General features: G+C 46.4%; 1 protein-coding gene across 1 annotated transcript in view; it reads right to left on the bottom strand.

The window, feature by feature from the left end:
• The window catches only part of Dnah2 (dynein axonemal heavy chain 2), a 117,773-nt gene that overhangs the window by 6,292 nt on the left and 93,596 nt on the right, over window positions 1–17,885 (bottom strand). Inside the window, exons 66-79 of the mRNA XM_023723334.1 lie at window positions 10,102–10,266; window positions 9,496–9,621; window positions 8,933–9,081; window positions 8,794–8,860; window positions 8,517–8,667; window positions 8,156–8,304; window positions 7,835–7,968; window positions 7,526–7,670; window positions 7,198–7,397; window positions 5,139–5,265; window positions 3,774–3,960; window positions 3,458–3,606; window positions 3,157–3,340; window positions 2,789–2,979 (exon numbers count right to left, since the gene is read on the bottom strand). Of these exons, the coding sequence (XP_023579102.1) occupies window positions 2,789–2,979; window positions 3,157–3,340; window positions 3,458–3,606; window positions 3,774–3,960; window positions 5,139–5,265; window positions 7,198–7,397; window positions 7,526–7,670; window positions 7,835–7,968; window positions 8,156–8,304; window positions 8,517–8,667; window positions 8,794–8,860; window positions 8,933–9,081; window positions 9,496–9,621; window positions 10,102–10,266 (2,124 nt within the window). The remainder of the gene's footprint in view (window positions 1–2,788; window positions 2,980–3,156; window positions 3,341–3,457; window positions 3,607–3,773; window positions 3,961–5,138; window positions 5,266–7,197; window positions 7,398–7,525; window positions 7,671–7,834; window positions 7,969–8,155; window positions 8,305–8,516; window positions 8,668–8,793; window positions 8,861–8,932; window positions 9,082–9,495; window positions 9,622–10,101; window positions 10,267–17,885) is intronic.

Here is a 17,885-nt window from a genome sequence, read left to right as displayed (position 1 = left end):
TCCAGATTGACATTTAAAATAGGGGTACAGAATCCTTTTGTTGGCTGAAAAAAAAAAGGTAAATAGCAATCAATTTTAAGCCTTTTACCTTGAAAGAAATTTTTAAGCCTTTCATTTGAAAAAAGCATAGTGTCAATAACAATTTGTTCTCAGGCTGTAGGCTGCAGGGCACCAGTTGCCAAGAAGTGCTTTGTCAGATGGCAGCTTGTATCTGAACAGAGCTTAGTACTTGAGCCAGACATGGGGAATGGAGTGGAAGTTACAAGGGCAGTTTCTCCATAAACTTGTTTTTTGTTGTTGTTATTGTTGTTTTTGTTTTTGGTGGAACCGGGGATTGAACTCAGACCCTTATGCTTGCCAGGGAAGTGCTTATTCGAATCACTGAGCCATCTCCCTGGCCCCCTCCATAAACTTGTGAAAGGAGGAAATGTAGAAAAAGTTGGAGACCAAGGAACAAATCTTGAGATAGAACCACAAAGAGGAGAAAGAAACACAGAAGTAATGAATGGTGTGTCAGATGTGAGAAAGGAGGCAGGCATGGTGGCACGCACTCATAATCTGAGCACTCTGGGAAGCTGAGGCAGAAGGATTTGCAAGTTAATGGCAGCAACTAAGCAACTCAGCAAGTTAGTGAGACCCTGTCTCAAAAAGAAAATAATAATAACAACCACAATAATAATAATGGGCTGCAGAGACAGCTCAGCACTCTAAGCGACTGCCTAGGCAAGCACAAGGACCTGGGTTTGATTCTCAGTACCGCAAGTGGTGCTGGCTCCACCCCAGGCATGTGATGCTGGCCACAGAAACCAGGCGTGATGGTCCCTGCCTGTAATCCCAGTGCTGGGGGAGCTGAGACAGGAGGATCACTATGAGTCAGCTGCATAATGAGACCCTGTACCAAATATATTTTTTAAAAAAATAACAACAACACAGGGATATAGCTCAGTGTGAAGACCCTGTTTATTCCCTGGTACCAGTGGCAAAAAGGGAGAGAGAAAAGAGTGTTGTGCCCAGGACACAGGGAAGGGAAGGTCGCCTGTGCCAAGCTCCCCAGGCCAGCCAAGGAGGGTGGCAGGAGCCCAGGTATGCATTTGGGGGGCACTTATGTGTTGAGAACCTACTGCCTATTGGTCCCTGAGCTTTGCACAGTGTGTAAAAGGATCTTAAAAAACAAGGAAAGCTTCCAAAATAGCTTGAGTAGGGGGACACATAGATGGGATGTAGTGACTTAAGCAGATTTTAAAGGATCTGTGTCACTGAATTCAACAGTGACCTTGTGGCATTGCAAATACAGTTTTTAGTTGTTTTTGTTTTGTTTTTTTAGAATAAAGTATGTAATTTAGCCTGGCCTTGAACTCACTACACAGCCCAGGCTGGCCTTGTACTCATGGCAACCCTCCTGCCTCAGCCTCCTGAGTGTTGGGATTACAGGCATGTACCATTATACCCAGCCAAATAAAACTTTCAGAGGAGATCAGGCACACTCAGGGTGGTGTGGCTGTAGACCCAGCCAAAAAAACTCTTAAGAAAGCAAGAGGGAAGGAGAAAGAATGAGGCTGGGATCTAGGAGGTATGACTTTAGAAAGAGAATGTAGGGAAATGAGAGGCAAAATATTTTTCAGTGTAAAAGAATGGATTTAAGGGCCCAACTACCCATGTTCTGCTTTGGGATTATTCACTCTGTGCTCTAGTTTCCTACCTGTAAAATGGGATGATAATTTTTACCTAATGGCCTGTATGTGCATGTGAGTGGGCATGTGAGATCAGTTAATAAACATAAAGAACTTAGAACAGTGGTTGGCACCCAATAATCACTCAAGAGTAGGGTACATGCCTGTAACCCCAGAATTCAGGAGGCTGAGGCAGGAGTTTCACTGCAAGTTCAGGGTCAGCCTGGGCTACATAGAGAGTTCAAAGCAAGCCTGGAAAATATAGAAAGATCCTGTGCTGTTTTATTTTTTCCCTGTACCATGAAGAAAATGCAGGACCTTGTGCTTGCCAGGCAGGTGCTAAGCCACTGAGCTATGATCCTGGCCTAAGACCCCATCTTTTTTTTTATAAATTTATTATTTGTGGGGGGGGCAGCTCAGCCCACCAGGGGGCGGGGCTGGCTGGCATGTGGTGCTGGGGGAGTGAACCGCGGTCCCTGTGCTTTATTAAGCTTGTTCTAAGTAGGTGCTTTAGACCACTGAGCCATCTCACCAGCCCCCTAACACCCCCATCTTGACTAAAGAAAAATCACTCAAGAAATGTTAGATACCGAGCTAGGGATGCAGCTCAGTGGCAGGGTGCTTGTCTAGTATGCCTGAGGCTCTGATTTTTTTTTTTTTTTTTTTTTTTTTTTTTTTTGCGGAACCAGGGATTGAACTCAGACCCCTGTGCTTGCCAGGGAAGCGCTTATTCCACTGAGCCATCTCCCCGGCCCCGAGGCTCTGATTTTGATCCCTAGTATACTCAGTGTGCAGGCACACATATGTAAAAAGGTTAGACATTGCTATTATATTCTAGGAGTTTGGCACAAAGAGAAATGAGGTAGAATTTTTGGAAAGAAAAATACATTCAAAGTTGTATAATTTTTAAAGGTTAAGATTACTCTCTGGCCTGGTGTGGTGGTACATACCTGTACATGCAGGAGGTTGGGGTAGGGAGACCTCAGTTTCAAGGCTAGCCCGGGTATATAGCAAAACCCTTCCTCAAAAACTATACCTCTCTCTGCTCCTATCAGGAGGAAAATCAGATCAGAGATCAGATGACCCTGCTGCTGATGGCTTTGTACAGAAACCTGTACCTTTGGTGGCTCTGTGGTCATCTTGATGCTGGCCTGCAGGATTGAGATAGGGAAGTCTGGGTGGGGGCTAGAGCTGAGCCAGAGACGGAAGGAAGGGTGAGGGTCCTCCACCTGCAGCTGCTCCACTAACTTGTCCAGGTTGGGCATCCAAGATAGGGACAGGTGGCAGTTTGCCAGAAACACCCAGTGTCCTGCAAGAAACAGCCAAGGACAACAGATATCACTGCCTAGCCCCACAGGCTCCATCTGGTGACAGCAGGGACAGTGTGCATTGCTCAAGCCTGCCACTCTTTGGGCCTTCTGGAAGAGAGGAAGCTATAGTCACTTAGGGATGGAGGTGAGAGCTGAATGAGCAGATGGACACTGACCCTTAGTAACACCGTCTCTGAGGAGCCGCGCAGCAATAGGGGCCTGGCCCTGGCCCAGGGAAAGCGCGTGGAAGCGCTGGGCCATGCCTGTGTGCTCTGCCAGCTGGAGCAGGGCACTGGTGGGGTCCACGCCTGGGGACAGGATGAATACGAGTGGGGTTCGTGGCGTTGAGTCCTCCATCACCTGGAAGCAGAGAGACACCTCAGGCAGAAGGCCTGGAGCCCAAGCAGGCAGAGAGGGGAGTCCGCAGCAGCGCACAGCGGCAGGGAGCCAGTGTGCGCTGGAGGCAGGGCCACTGACCAGCTTCATGTTCAGCACGGGCGGCTCAATGAAGCGGGAGCCAAGGTTGGAGACGATGAAGGAGGTGACACAGAATGCCACCCGGTCCTGGCGCAGTGAGCGGACAATCAGCATCCGTTGCATTTCATTGCAGGCGTTTTCCCACTCACCTAGGCACAAGCAGAGCAATGGCAGGGAGAAGAATCAGGGAGAGCCAGGAATTAGAACAAAGGAGACCTGCAGGGACCGCAGCCAGCAGAATGAAGAATGAAGGGACTGGAACCCAGGCCAGAGGGAAGGAGGGAGACGTGGGGGAGGGACTCCAAGGCCTGGGTACCTGGCAACATGGCCTTCTCTGGGGTGGCATTGGTGTACCACAGATGCCAGTCCCGGGGGTACTGCTCGAAGGAGTTCATGAGACCATGGAAGTTGGTTAGCTTGTCCAGCTCTGTGATGTTGTCCCAGTAGGCATCTGCAAGCCAGCTCGTGCACGGGTTGTCCATCTGACCCTCCCGATCCAGGACCTTGGGGGGAACCACGGGGAGGAGGAGGCTGATGGGAATGCTTCAAAGGAAGAGTTACTGATTTTGAATGTTCCCAGCACAAAGAAATAACATATATCTGAACTGACAAATACACCAGTTACCTTGATCTGATCATTCCATGCTGTGTTCTATATGCACGTCAGGTCACTGTACATCATAAATGTGTACAATTATGATGCTGAGGATGGAAACTAGGGACTTGCACATACTAGGCAAGTATTCTACTGCATAGCTACACTCCCAGCCCAGAGTGGATTTTTTTAAATCTTTTTTTTTAAATTTTTTTTGTTTCGGTTTTGTTTTGAACTTTTTTCTTTGTTTTTTTTCATTAAATTTTTGAAAAAAAATAAATAAATGTATTTAGTCTACACAGAGTCTCACTATACAGATCAGACTCATAGTGATCCTTCCTGTTCCTCAGCCTCCCAAGCGCTGGGATTACAGGTGTGCACCACCATGCTCAGTCTCAATCTCCATCTCAGCAACCCCCAACCCCCGCCCCGCCCCGGCATGGGCCAGCACGGCTCTGAACCCAGAGTGTGTATTTTTAAAAATATTTTGAAACAGAGTCTTGCTAAATTGCTAGTTCAGACTGGCCTTGAACTTACAATCCTTATGCCTCAACCTTCTAGAATGCTAGGATTTCAGGAGTGTCTAACCTTGGCCAGCATCTTTTTCCTTCCTCCCTCATTCCCCTTTTTTCTGAGCTAAGTAAGGAAAAATGGTCTTGGGTGAAACAAAATGAATGCAAATGTGAGTCCAAGATTCCAAGATGGGTAGAATACAGCTCCCCTCCATAATTTGGGTTGGGCGGGGGTGGTGGGGGGATGCTGACAGGACTCGCAGTTGATCTTTAGGAAGCTTGCGCCCTCTGGTGGAATTTTTGTAATGATGTCTTCATCCCTAATGACTTGATAGCCTCACCTTAACTGTTTGTTTTATTTATCATCTTTTAACAACAAAATCTTTTTTTTTTCAGTGTTACAGATGCTAGCTGTCACTGAGCTGCAACATCAGTCCATAAGGTTTTTGTTTTTTTTTAACATGGGATATTGTTATGTTGCCCAGGCTGGCCTTTCCGGCTCAGCCTCTGGGATTTGGGGGTGGGCCTGGAATTCTTGTCACACACGGTGGGCTGGGCCCGCTGTCCAACTCACCACACCCCCACGCAGGAAGAAGTTGTACTCGTCCATATTGAGCTTGCCAGAGGTCTCCAGGATCTTGGCGCACATGTGAAAACTGAAGAGCAGTTTGTGGCGCTCAAAAAGGGTGCGGCAGGTGTACCTGTGGGCAGGGATGGAAAGGATGGAGGAGGCTGGTGAGGTTGGTAACATGCCTGGCATGGATGCTCACTGAGTGCAGGTCCTGTGACCACCAAGCCTCACAGCTAAGAAGGGCCTAGCATTCTAACTCAAACCTCCTGGAAACCTCCAGGGACTCAGGGGCCCGAGAGATGACCTTCCTGGAGTTCACCGGAACTCAGCATTCAATTCCATTAAGAAACAAGACATGAGTAGAGTGTGGTGGACATCCCTTTAATCCCAGCTCTCTGAGAAGCTGAGGCATGAGGATCACAGCCAGCCCAGCCTGTTTCAAAGTAAAAAAATAAAAAGGGCTACAGATGTAGCTTAGCATGAAAGCTCTGGGCTTAATGAGAGAGAGAGAGAGAGAGAGAGAGAGAGAGAGAGAGAGAGAGAGGAAACAACACATTGTTTATTCCCCCACTGTCTTGCCAGGCACTCTGCTAGGTTCTAAAGACACGAAGATGAGTAAGCACTAATCTCTGTCCTTGAAGTGAGGCAAGGAAGGGGCACCTTGTACCCTGACACAGACCGAGGCCATGGGTTGTGATGTAAGTTACGATAGGGTGTGATGAGTCATTTAAAGAGGTGGCAGTGGTGTCAAGGCAGGGGGCCCAGCCTTGCCCTGTGGAAGCCTCTGAGAGGGCTTTCCCTAAGGTGCAGCGGGGCTCCTGAACAGCGTGGGAAAAGCAGAGAAGTGAGTGCTTCAGGGAGGGCTCAGAGCATAAGCAAGAGTCAAGAGGAAAAGCACACCAGTAATCCGGTAATCCCAACACTTGAGAGGCTGAGGCAAGAAGATCACCGTAAGTTCAAGATGAACCTGGACTACATAGTGAGACCCAGGAGTCAAAGGGGAGAGAAGGCAGTGCTGCCCAGTCAGCTGTTGCACGGTGGGAAACAGGAGGCTTAGGAGCCAGGGCACAGAGGTCCTTGGGGGCCACTGGAGAGAAGACAATCAAGGAGGAGTTTAAGTCAGGATGCCAGGGTCAGGCTGTATGTGTGGAAGGCTCCCAAACTGAAAGGCAAGATGAGCTGTCAGGGGGCCTCTGTGCAGTTCAGGAAGAAAGACTGTGAAGGCCTGAGTGAAGACCTAACTGAAGCAGCCAGGGAGGAGAATGCGGAGGCAGCAGTTTGCAGAGGCGCTCATGAGTGAAAGCCTGGCGAGCAGGCTGACACAGAAGAGTCAAGGGTAACTGCTGGTTTCTGGCTTGGGTGATTGGGAGGTGGGTGCTGGTGCCCCTGTGATGGAGATCCTGGTGGAAAGGGGAAGGGTATGAGTTTGATCTGAAACAAGTTGAATTTGAGGAGTCTGTGGGATGTCCAAGAAGAGAAGTCAAGTACTTTACTGCTTACAATGTGATTTACAGACCTGAAGCAGCAGCTTTCCTGCTTGCTTGTTAGACATGCAGAATCTTAGGCCCAACCCAGACTTCTGTGCAATCCCAATATGTTTATTTTATCTTTATCTTTTTTTTTTTCCCAATCTGTACTTTAACAAAATTCCCAGGGCTAGTTTTGTTTTTGTTTTTGTTTCTATACAGGGTCTCACTAAGTAGTTCAGGCTGGCCCTGAACTCACTATGTAGCCCAGACTGGCTTTGAAATGTCTGAGATCAAACTGCTCCAGCCTCCCAAGTGCTGGGATTACAGGTGTGCACCACCATGACAGGCCCCAGTGCTTAATGCACACACTAAGAAGTGCTAAGATTACCCAATGCACAAGAGGGAACTAAGGATATAGAATGTAATCGGCAGCCCACTGCTGATGGGGAAGCCATGAGAATGATTTTCCAGAATGCTGCAAGGAGAGGAGAGAAGCTGGGCAAGAGCAAGCCTGGAAAGTGCTGTGCTGGGAGTAGCCAGAGAAGAACAAGCCTACCACTTGGCCCTGGCCTAGCATGCAGCAGACCCCTTACCTGTAGACAGCGTAGGTGTGGTAGTCATTCAGATAGTCAATGCGATCCTCCAGTTTATTGCTGCGATGGCTCTTGTCAATGCTGAGAATAAAGAGGCTGATGTAGGCATCCAGTGAGAACTGGTACATGGGGTCAATGCAGCCCATGTCATTGAGCACGAAGAACAGCACTGATGCCCGCTGTGCGCATGGGCGGTAAGCCTGTGGGGAGGTGGAGCACCAGAATGAGGGCCACAGAAGGCAGAACACCAAGTAGGGGCTCAGACAAGGGGCCTTAGGCTAACATGACCTCAGCTTCTTCTTGTTGGCTGGCAGGCACAGGCGCTCACCTCTCGGGCCATGTCGATGTTGATCTCGGTGGTCTCACTAGTCTCCAGCTGCTCAGTCACCTCGCTGGCGATTATCTTGGAGGTCTGCAGAGTGTTCACCAATTGCACATCATCTAGCAGGGAGCCAGTGGCCTCATTCAGCAGCCTGGGGTGGGGGAGCCAAGACAGAACATGGATCAAGGGCTCAGGTACAGGGCTGGAAGAAAGGACTCACTGGCCCCTGGAATGCTAGCTGTGCTGTGGGTAGGCAGAAAGATGTCAGAAGGAATAGAGCAATGGGGTGGTGGGTGGGTGGAGGCAAAATCTCACCGGAGGATCTCATCCTCCAGCTCCTTGAGTTTCCTCTTGCCAGCAGCAATGTTGATGACCAGTGAATCCTTCTGTTCCTCCAGCTCAGGCCGTTCCTTCCGTACCACAATGCCCAGCAGTTGGGCTTCTAGGCCCTGGACACACCCGGACTTAGGGTAAGGGTCTCACTCTTGCAACCTTCACCCCTGCCTCCTTTCACACTGCCCTCACCATGAGACTCCCATCTCAGGTTGTCCAACTCAAGCTTAGCCTTTCTGCCAATGTCTTCCAAACTACAGCCTCTCCTGTTTCCCCTGAGCTTGGTCATCAGCTTTTATCTACCTGTTCTTTAACAGCAAAGTTTACAATGGTGGTCTTGGCTGAGGTCTCTGGGCTGTAGTGGGGATTGGAGAGCTTGGTGGTGATGTAGAAACGGAAATTGGTATTATATTCCACCTCTTTGTCTCCAATGTGCATCAGCATCTGGCCACCTGTATCAGCAAAGGGACAAAGGCCAAGGGTAGGCTTTGGGCTGGCCCATTCCCCAGGGTTATCCAGAACAGTGGTTCAGCCTACCCTAAAGGGCCAGGCCAGTAATTAGTGGACACAGCCAAAGAGCACCCCTTCCCTCCCTCGTGTCCTGGTTGGCTGGTGGCTAGGACTTGGCCTATAATCCAAGCCCACAGTAAATCTAGGTGCTGACCAATATGAGATACAGATTTGTTGAGCACAGGGTTGAGTGTGGGGTCCAGATATTCCTGCACATTCTGGAGCAGCACTGGGTGTCCAAACTGGATGGCATGTTCTAGGATTCGAAGGTAATCACTCATCTGCAGGTCAATGATCTTCAGACCCTAGAGAGCAAGGGGAAAGATGGAGAAAACACCAGGAGACCATGGCCAAGCATAAGACCTCAAGTAGCGACTAGGCTTGGGAGGAGATCCTACCAGGGCTGCCCAGCCAGGTGCCCAGCTTTATACCTGGTTTCCTTCCATGTTCTTGATCCATCTCTGGGCCTGTGCCTGAGGGTCAATCATGAGGGCCCACCTGAAGGGGGAGGCATCAATTGGAAAACTAGCTCTGCTTCTCCTCCACCTCCATCCCCTGCAACACCCTTACCTGTTGCCACGGGTGACAATGATGCCATTCTCAGTGGAAAAGGCATCTGACGGCAACCCCTGGATGTTCCAGTCCCGAACTTTGGTAGGATTGGATAGGAAATTATCAATGGCAAAATGAGGTGAGCAAGGAACCTGAAGCTCCCGGATCTAGGGAAAGAAGAGCCCCAAATTTCAACTTGAGTTTGGCAGCCTTGCCTCTCCCCTTCTCTCTCTCTTTCGGAATATTCCACAAACCTCTGGCCCCAACCCTATTTTAGGGTTGTTCTCACCCTAAGAGCATATTTATCCTCTCTCTCTCTCTCTCTCTCTCTCTCTCTCTCTCTCTCTCTCTCTCTCTCAGTGTCTCTCTCTCTCTGTCTCTCTGTCTCTCTGTCTGTCTCTGTCTCTCTATCTCTGTCTGTGTCTCTCCCTCTGTCTGTCTCTCTCTTTCTCTGTTTTGTGACAAGGTCTCTCTGTATAACCCAGGCTGACCTTGAACTTGTGATCCTCCTGCCCTAGCCTCCCAAGTGCTGGGATTACAGGCATACAGGCACATGCCACCACACCCTGCTCCTGTCTCACCTTCCTGATCCAGATTTGGTTGACAATCTCATCCCGGTAGTTGGTCAGGAAGGGTCCCATGTAGGACAGGAAGGCAGCTGCCAGGAGACAGTCTCCCACCAGGTAGCCAAGGTCTTCCTCCAGGCCCTGGTGATAGCAAAACAGAAGCCGTCTGGGTCTCCAGCCCTTTAGGGGACACTTGGAATGCTTTTGCAGGCACTCTGCCCTGGACACATCTACATCAAAGAAATTCTTCCCCACCCCCAAAACCTGTGCTCTGGGAACCTGGTTCTAATTACTTTTGAGATCCCCACCTCTGGCAGCAATGTTTACTCTCCAGTGATAAGGCCAGACCCTTGCAGGCCAGGAGCTGGCTGAGGTACAGACCAGACTCGAGTCTGCTGTCTGTCAGGATGGCAGCTGTATTCAGAGTCCCTGTGTGCTTTCCAGCACCACCCAAGCACAGAATGGCCCTCAAGGGCCTTTCTGTCCACAGCCTCACCAAATGCATTCCAGACACCCAAGTTCCTTGGGTTCCTTGCTGTCCCCATGGTTCCTCAAGAGGAAAGAGACAGGGATCTCTTGGGCTGGCCTGTCAAGCTGCCTGCCCTGCCCTGTAGCTCTTACCTTCACCGTCTCCTCCCATCGGGCCTTCTCGCCCGCTAAGCCTGACACCAGCATCCCAGCTCGCTCCAGCTTCATCTGCATCTCTTCAGACTTCTTGCGGAGCTCCTCCTTTTGTGCCAGCTTCTCATCATACTGCTTCTTCAGCATCTCCAGTTTTTCTGCCACCTGAGAGGAATCAGAATGCAGAGTGTGGAAGGCAGGGGACCAGCCCTAGGTTGCAGAATGTTTTGCATCAAATCATGCTCTGAGCAAACTTGAGTGAATCAATCTCAATCTCAATCTCAATCTCAACTCAGTCTCTCTCTCTCTCTCTCTCTCTCTCTCTCTCTCTCTCTCTCTCTCTCTTAAATAAATAGAAAAATGTTGCTATGTCGTTCAGGCTGACCTTGAAATCACTTATATAGCCCAGGGTGGCCTATAACTCATGGTTATCCTCCCAAGTACTGGGATGCTGGGATTACAGGTGTGTGCCACCATGCCTGGCTACAGGCTGGGTTTGAACTTGAAGCAATCCTCCTGCCTCAGCCTCCCTAGTGTTGTGAGCCACTACACCATCTGTTTCTCTCATGCAATTTAGCAAGTTTTAGTCTCAAGATAAAAACTGGTGGGTTTGATGGGGGGAGAGAGAGAGAGAGAGAGAGAGAGAGAGAGAGAGAGAGAGAGAGAGAGAACAGGTGTCTGTAGAGTTGATGAGAGGAGATAAAATATAGTAAATGAATTTATTTTTCATTTATTGCTATACTCTGAATGGCAGCACAGGAACTACTTGGTAATGCAAATAAAAGCTTGGTAGGGAGCTGGCCTGGTTTTGCATATCTAGAATACCATAACAGCAACACTTTGGGAGGTTAAGGCAGGAAGGTTAAAAACTTAAATCCAAGGGCTGGCGAGATATCTCAGAGGACTAAGCGCCTGCTTAGGCAAGTGCAGGGACCGGGGTTCGATCCCTGGTACCACATGCCGCACCAGCCCACCCTGGGGCATGCTGAGCCAGACACAGTTTGGGCATGGTGGCACAAGTCTATAATCTCTGCACTGGGGAGGCTGAAAACAGGAGGATCACCACGAGTCTGAGCTGTGTAGTGAAACCCTGTACCAAATACATTTAAAACAAAAAACAAAAAACCTCAAATCCAGCAGGGCATGGAGGCACATACCTGTAATCTCAGCACTCAGGAGCCTGAGGCAGGAGTGTCACTGTGAATTTTAAGTCAGCTTGGGCTACATAGGGAGACCCTGTCTCAAAAAACAAATTCACGTGCATGCATGTGCATGCACAAACACAAACACACACACACAAATACCCCTCAAGCCCACCCTCGACAATTTAGCAAGACTCTAAATAAAAAGTAACAAAAGGTTAGGAGGTAGCTCAGTGTGAAACCCCTGGGTTCAGTCTCTAGTACTGAAAAAAAAAAAGGTAGAGGACGAGACCTCTTGAAAGACTGGTCCGCCAGCCCATTTCCACAGCTCTGCCTGCTTATCTGAGGCAAACTAATTTTTAACCACTTTTCTTTTTTAATTTATTTTTCTGGTAGTTATCTCCATATCACTGAATAACAGGCTCATGTCACTACTGTTAAAATATATCAATCTTGCTCTTGTTCGGTTCAGTTCTGCCCTGGGCTCAGTACCAGCCCTGGAATGAACATATATGTATCAGAATCTTTCTGTAGTTTTACTTTTTTTTTTTTTGCAGTTGTAAGTTTTTCAATTAAAAAACCATCATGTGAATTAGCAAGCCTTACTCATTAGCTAGATTTAATAATTGTTACCAAATTTCTATATTTATCTAATTTATGAGGGATTTCTTTCTTGCTGAAATATCGTAAATTACAAACTCATGAAATTTCAAGCCTAAATGTTTTATTCATCTCTTAAAAAATGACATTCTTTTCATGATCATAGCACCATGATTGTACCTAATAAAATCTTTGTCATATTTTAGCAAATAAGTTTCATTATTTGTCAAGTGATTTTCTTTTTGTGGATACTAGGAATTGAATTCAGGACCTCACACTTGCTAAGCAGGTACTGTGCAGCTGAGCTATATCCCAAGTCAAGGCCTTTTGCTTTTTATTATTATTATTATTTTGCTTGAGACAGGGTCTTTTTATCTAGGCCAGATTGACCTTGAATTTACAATAATCCTTCTGCCTCAGCCTTTCCAGTGGTGGGATTACAGACCTTATACCACATGATCAGTTTATTTGTTTTGTTTTTTGTTTGTTTTTGCAGAAGCAGGGATTGAACTCAGGCCCTTGCACTTGCCAGAGAAGTGCTTGTTCTACTGAGCCATCTCGCCGGCCCCCAGTTTATTTGTTTTGAATCATGAATATATTCACAAAAATCAAAATTCAAAGGCAAGGAAAGTATGTACAACAAGGGATAAAGCATCCTGTCATTCCTGACCCAACCTTAGCCCTACCTTAGTTTCTTGTGTAGCTTTCTAGAAAATTCCACAATAGAATGGGGACTCCGTAGTTTATAGAAAAAGAAACTATAAACATTGAGGTGACAATGGACTTGTTCACTACCAAATGATTAGACTTAGAATAATGCCAACACTCAAACATCTTTTGGATTTGTTTTTAATAATACTAAGCATCAAACCCAGAGCCTCACATGTGCTAAGCAGGAGCTCCACAACCAAGCTACACCCTCAGCCCCAGAGAATAAATTTTTAAATAGATTGGCAGTTACATATTATAACAATTACATATTACAACATGGATCTGCACTCCTTTTTAGTGCTTCACTACTTTCAAATTTTGTTTTGCTTTTGCAGTGATGAGACTAGGACCGAAGACCTCACACATGTTGGGCAATTGATCTATCACTGAGCTGCACCCCCACAACATTTATTAGGTTTTCAATTCTGGAATAAATGCCTTTTATCTTTTTTTGTTTGTTTGTTTCTTATTTCTGTGAATCCACCCCAGGCCTAGCAAGCACTCTCCCTGAGCTGCATCCTCAGCCCTGCTTCGTTGTTTTTAACAGCTGCAGAATAATCTTGTGTGTGATGGAACCATAATTTATTATCTGTCCAGGCCTCTTGTGGACAGACATTCGTGGCTTTCCAACATTCTGCTATTATTCTCCATGCTCTAATGAGTATCCTTATAATGCATAAGCGCATGGTAACACTTATTTCTTCTTTTCTTTTAATTCCAATTATCTTGAGGATAGGGATTTAAAAGTTCCAAAGGCATGGGAGCATGAAAAAAAAAATCTCCCTCCCAACCCCATTTCTAAGTTCTACCTCCTCAGTTCTTTCTCTTAGAGGCAGCCAATGTTACCTGTTGCATCTCCTTCTAGAATGCCCCATACATACACAAGTATATTCTACACTGCTGTTTCCTCATGTATCTATTTTATTTCATTGTTTCTTTTAGTACCAAGAGTCAAACTTAGGACCTTGTATTTGTCAGGCAGGTGCTTACGCTGCTTAGACATCTCCTCAGCCCAATTTTAGATTATTTTACTCACTATATGCTCTGACAGATGAAGATTTATCTTCCTTATGCCCCCACATCGCTCCTCTGTCTTTATCAGTATAAATAACATATAAAACCCCATTTGACTAGATCAGAGTTACCATTAAGTGGAAATACACACCCTTACCAAGCACAAGGTCCTGGGCTCAACTCTTAGCACCACAAAACAACAAATTGCTTCACTTTATTCCATCTTCTACACAAGCACTGCCTGGTCTTTTCTTCACCACCCCCTGTACCCACTTTCTCAGCTATACTTTTATTTTTCCTTTGTCAAGGTCACTAACATTTACATTTAGAGGCCACAATTAATCCCTGGTGCTTCCCCTCGCAGCTGGCTAAGCAGGCTGAGCGTTGCAAGCGGCATCGGCCTTCACATGAGCAGATGGTGAGCACAAGGCTGCCTGGCTCAGCTGCTTGTGACCCAGGCCCACGGGGGAGGGTCAGGCACACGATGAGCCTGTTGTTAAATATTACGTTAGCCTTCACTGTGTCCGTTCTTTCCACAATTCTCAATGATTGCATTGGGTGTTGCTATCAGTTAGATTAAGTTTGTTTTTTAACTTCTTTTCTGTAACCTGAATTTTCTCTGCCTTTGCCCTCTCTGGAAACATGTTTTAGGATAATTTTTTATCTCGGGGTTTCATGTCCACATTGGAAGGCTCCCTTGACCCTTTTACTTGCATCCTCTCTAGGGGAAACCTGGGCTGTTCTACTTGGTGATATTAGGGAGAATACACTAGGAATGGTCACGTGGGTGCTGAACACTTCCTTTTTGAAGTGAGCAGAACTGCAGAGAACACAAGCTCCTTTTGGCCCTTCAGTGGGGGGAGGAAGGTGTCTGGCACAGTATCACCTAAAATCAGGCATCCTGGGGCCCCTCACCTACAAATTTCACCACATCTTCCAACCTATGTCCCTACAGGTTATAAAAGGGATATTTTGGTCAGTTGGTCATCTTTTGTTGTTTCTCAAAAAGAAAATTTAGGGCTGGGGAAATGGCTCAGTAGAATAAGCGCTTCCCTGGCAAGTACGGGGGTGGGGGGAGGAGACAGACAGACAGACAGACAGAGAGAGAGAAAGAAAGAAAGAAAGAAAGAAAGAAAGAAAGAAAGAAAGAGAAGAAAGAAAGAAAGAAAGAAAGAAAGAAAGAAAGAAAGAAAGAAAGAAAGAAAGAAAGAAAGAAAAATTTTGTTTTGTAACAGGGTTTTACTATATAGCCCAGGCTGGTCTTGAACTTGTGCCAAACCTCCTTTATTTGCCTCCTGAGTGTTGGAATTACAGCCTGGATCAAAAAAGATTTTTTTTTTCTGAGACAGAGTCTCACTTATGTCGCCCTAGCTAGCCTATGAACTTACGGTTTTCATGCCTAGGCCTCCTGAATACTTGGGACTACAGATACAAACTAAGACACCTTACTCATTCCTCAACTTGTTTAGAATCTAGGCGTTAAAATAAGGTTGCCAACTATTGAATCCTCTCAAGAATATATTTGCCACTGACTAGTTGAGAAGTAAAAAAAAAAAAAAAAAAAAAGAATATATTTGCAAACCAGAAAAACACATCAAGCAGCTTCGGATGAGTGTTGAGGGATGGGAGTGGGTTCGCCGTGTGCAAAGGTACCTGGGCTTAAGTGATTTGTAAAGGCTCATTTGAAGCATGTGACTTTCTAGATTTGTGTGGTTGACTTTTAACCATGTAGACTGGGTGAAAGGTTTAAGCCTATCACGTGTTACCTTGACCTTGACAAGTGACAGGTGACTGGCTGCTTCTACAGAGGCAGCACAGTTTGAAACAGGACAGCTTCAGAGAAACTGGGCTTGGGCCACTTTGACCTTGTCAAAGAGGAAAATATGGGCCATGAGGGTCATGACCTTAAGTAAGAGGTGGGACTACAAGGGCTTACGACACAGAAGCAACCTTTCCCAGTCTTGCTGGCTAGGCATAAGTGGGATAGGTTGACAGACAGAATATTAATTTTTACTTTTACACTGCAAGGCAGTCAGTTTTTTTACGTGCTACAGTTTCTGGCTTTAAGCAGTTACTGTCAGGCCTAGGTAAGCAGATCACACTCCATCAACTGTCTCATCATCCACTTTTCTGAGGGGAAGAGACTAGGGGGGCAAATGTTGTCAAAATTTTCATTCCCTGTGACTTATCCATGGGCTCACGGACTAAAAGTCTCCCACCCTGGCTGGGATCCAAGGTACTACAGTTCCGTGTAGCTGGGCCTGCAGGCATGGCCTGTGCCTGGAGGGAACATGCTCCGCAGCTTAGCAGCTCAGGTGTGAGAGTGAGCAGGGTGTTAGGACACCGCAGGCAGAGGGTGTGTCCCACAGCCCTGGGCACAGGCTGCAGAGCATCAACAGCAGCTTCACCCAGGCACCTGCAGAAGGCAATTTTCCTGTTAATGTAAGTACAGGGATGAGATGAATGTCTTCCCTGTGAGGCCTCAGCTTCCATAAAGAGAGGAAGGAATATTAGCCACTATGACATGGAGCGACTGTGCTTGACCACAAGGCAGGGAACTCAGGCCTCAAAGGGGAAAATAAAATTAAGAGGTGACATATATTTCAACAAGAAAAAGTTCTGGGGCTGGTGAGATGGCTCAGTGGTCTAAAGCACCTACTTAGAACAAGTTTAGCAAAACACATGGACTGCAGTTCAATCCCCAGCACCACATGCCAGCCAGCCCCGCCCCCTGGTGGGCCGAGCTGGCCACACACACACACACGCAAAAATAAATAAAAAAAATAAAAATTAAAAAAAAAAAAGTTCTGGAACAAGATGGTGGCGATGGCTATACAATATGGTGAAGGCACTTAATGTCACAGAATTTTGTAAACTTCAAGATGGTTACAATGATAATGTGTGTGTTTCCACAGTAAACTTTTTTGTGTGTGGAATTGGGGATTGAACTCAGGCCCTTGCACTTGCTAGGCAAGCACCTACTGTACTGAGCTATCTCCCTGGCCCTCCGCAGTAAACTTTCAAAAAATATAAATATGCACATGAATATCGCAGCACCCCTCCCGTATGGCAAATGCTTAGAGGTTAGATTATATTTCTGGTAATCTTTGCTGGAGATTTCTTCCACCTAAAATTAAATTCATAGGATATGGTTTCTAAATAACTGAAATTCTGAAAAGCTAAATCCAAGATTTTCTCCACGCATCCTCCCTCACTCAGAGCCTGTTGAGTTTCTACCAGGTATGGTGGTGCCAGCTAGTTGGGAGGCTGAAAGAAGAGGTTGGCAAGTTCAAGGCCAGCCTGGGCAATTTAGTAAGACCTCTCAAATTAAAATATAAAAGGCAGGGGATGTAGTTTATTGTAAGGTCCTGGGTTCAATTCTTAGTACTGTAAAACAAAAACTAGGGGCTGGTGAGATGGCTCAGTGGTCTAAAGCACCTACTTAGAACAAGCTTAGCAAAGCACAGGGACCACGGTTCAATCCCCCAGCACCACATGCCAGCCAGCCCCGCCCCCTGGTGGGCTAAGCTGGCCACACACACACACACAAAATAAATAAATAAATAAATAAATAAATAAATAAATAAAAATTAAAAACACTATTCAGTATTTACCATGGTCTTTGGCAACCTTGGCATCTTTATTTGTAATATACTTGTTACAGGGTCTCACTACACAGCTTGGATTCATAGCGATCCTCCTGTTCTCAGCCTCCCCAGCTGATTACATTCAAATTTGAAGAATTTCTGTGTGTCAGTACAATGGTGGCAATTTAATGCCATCTATTTTTTATTTTTTTGCTATTAAACCCAGATTAAGTGCAGGTTGAGCTGTATTCTCAGCCATTTTATTTTTATTTTTTAAATTTTTAATTAATTTATTTATTTTGAAACATGGTCCCACTGTGTAGCTCAGGCTGGCCTCAAACTCATAGTGATCCTCCTGCCTCAGCCTCCTGAGTGCTAAGATTACAAGCATGTGTTACCATGCCCAGCTCAAATTTTTTGAGACAGTTTCTCACTAAATTGGTAAATGGCCCAGGTTGGACTTAGAATTGTGATCCTCCTGCCTCAATCTCCCAGAGCACTGGGGTTACAAGTGTACATCACCATACCTGCCTTAATGCTGTCATTTACCCCACTGTATGATATCTGGGATGGCATGTTGGACAATGTGACAAGACATAATTTGGGATGAGAAAATAGGAAAGTGAATTTTCAACTTTGGGGCAATAGCTGCTTTGACATAGTTTAAAGTTATATCTGGGGGGCTGGTGAGATGGCTCAGTGGTCTAAAGCACCTACTTAGAACAAGCTT

This window comes from Octodon degus, unplaced genomic scaffold (assembly GCF_000260255.1).
Source record: "Octodon degus isolate 3935 unplaced genomic scaffold, OctDeg1.0 scaffold00098, whole genome shotgun sequence".
NCBI lineage: Eukaryota > Metazoa > Chordata > Mammalia > Rodentia > Octodontidae > Octodon > Octodon degus.
Note: the sequence above shows the minus strand (reverse complement) of the source record. Positions and strands in the feature narration are given on the sequence as shown.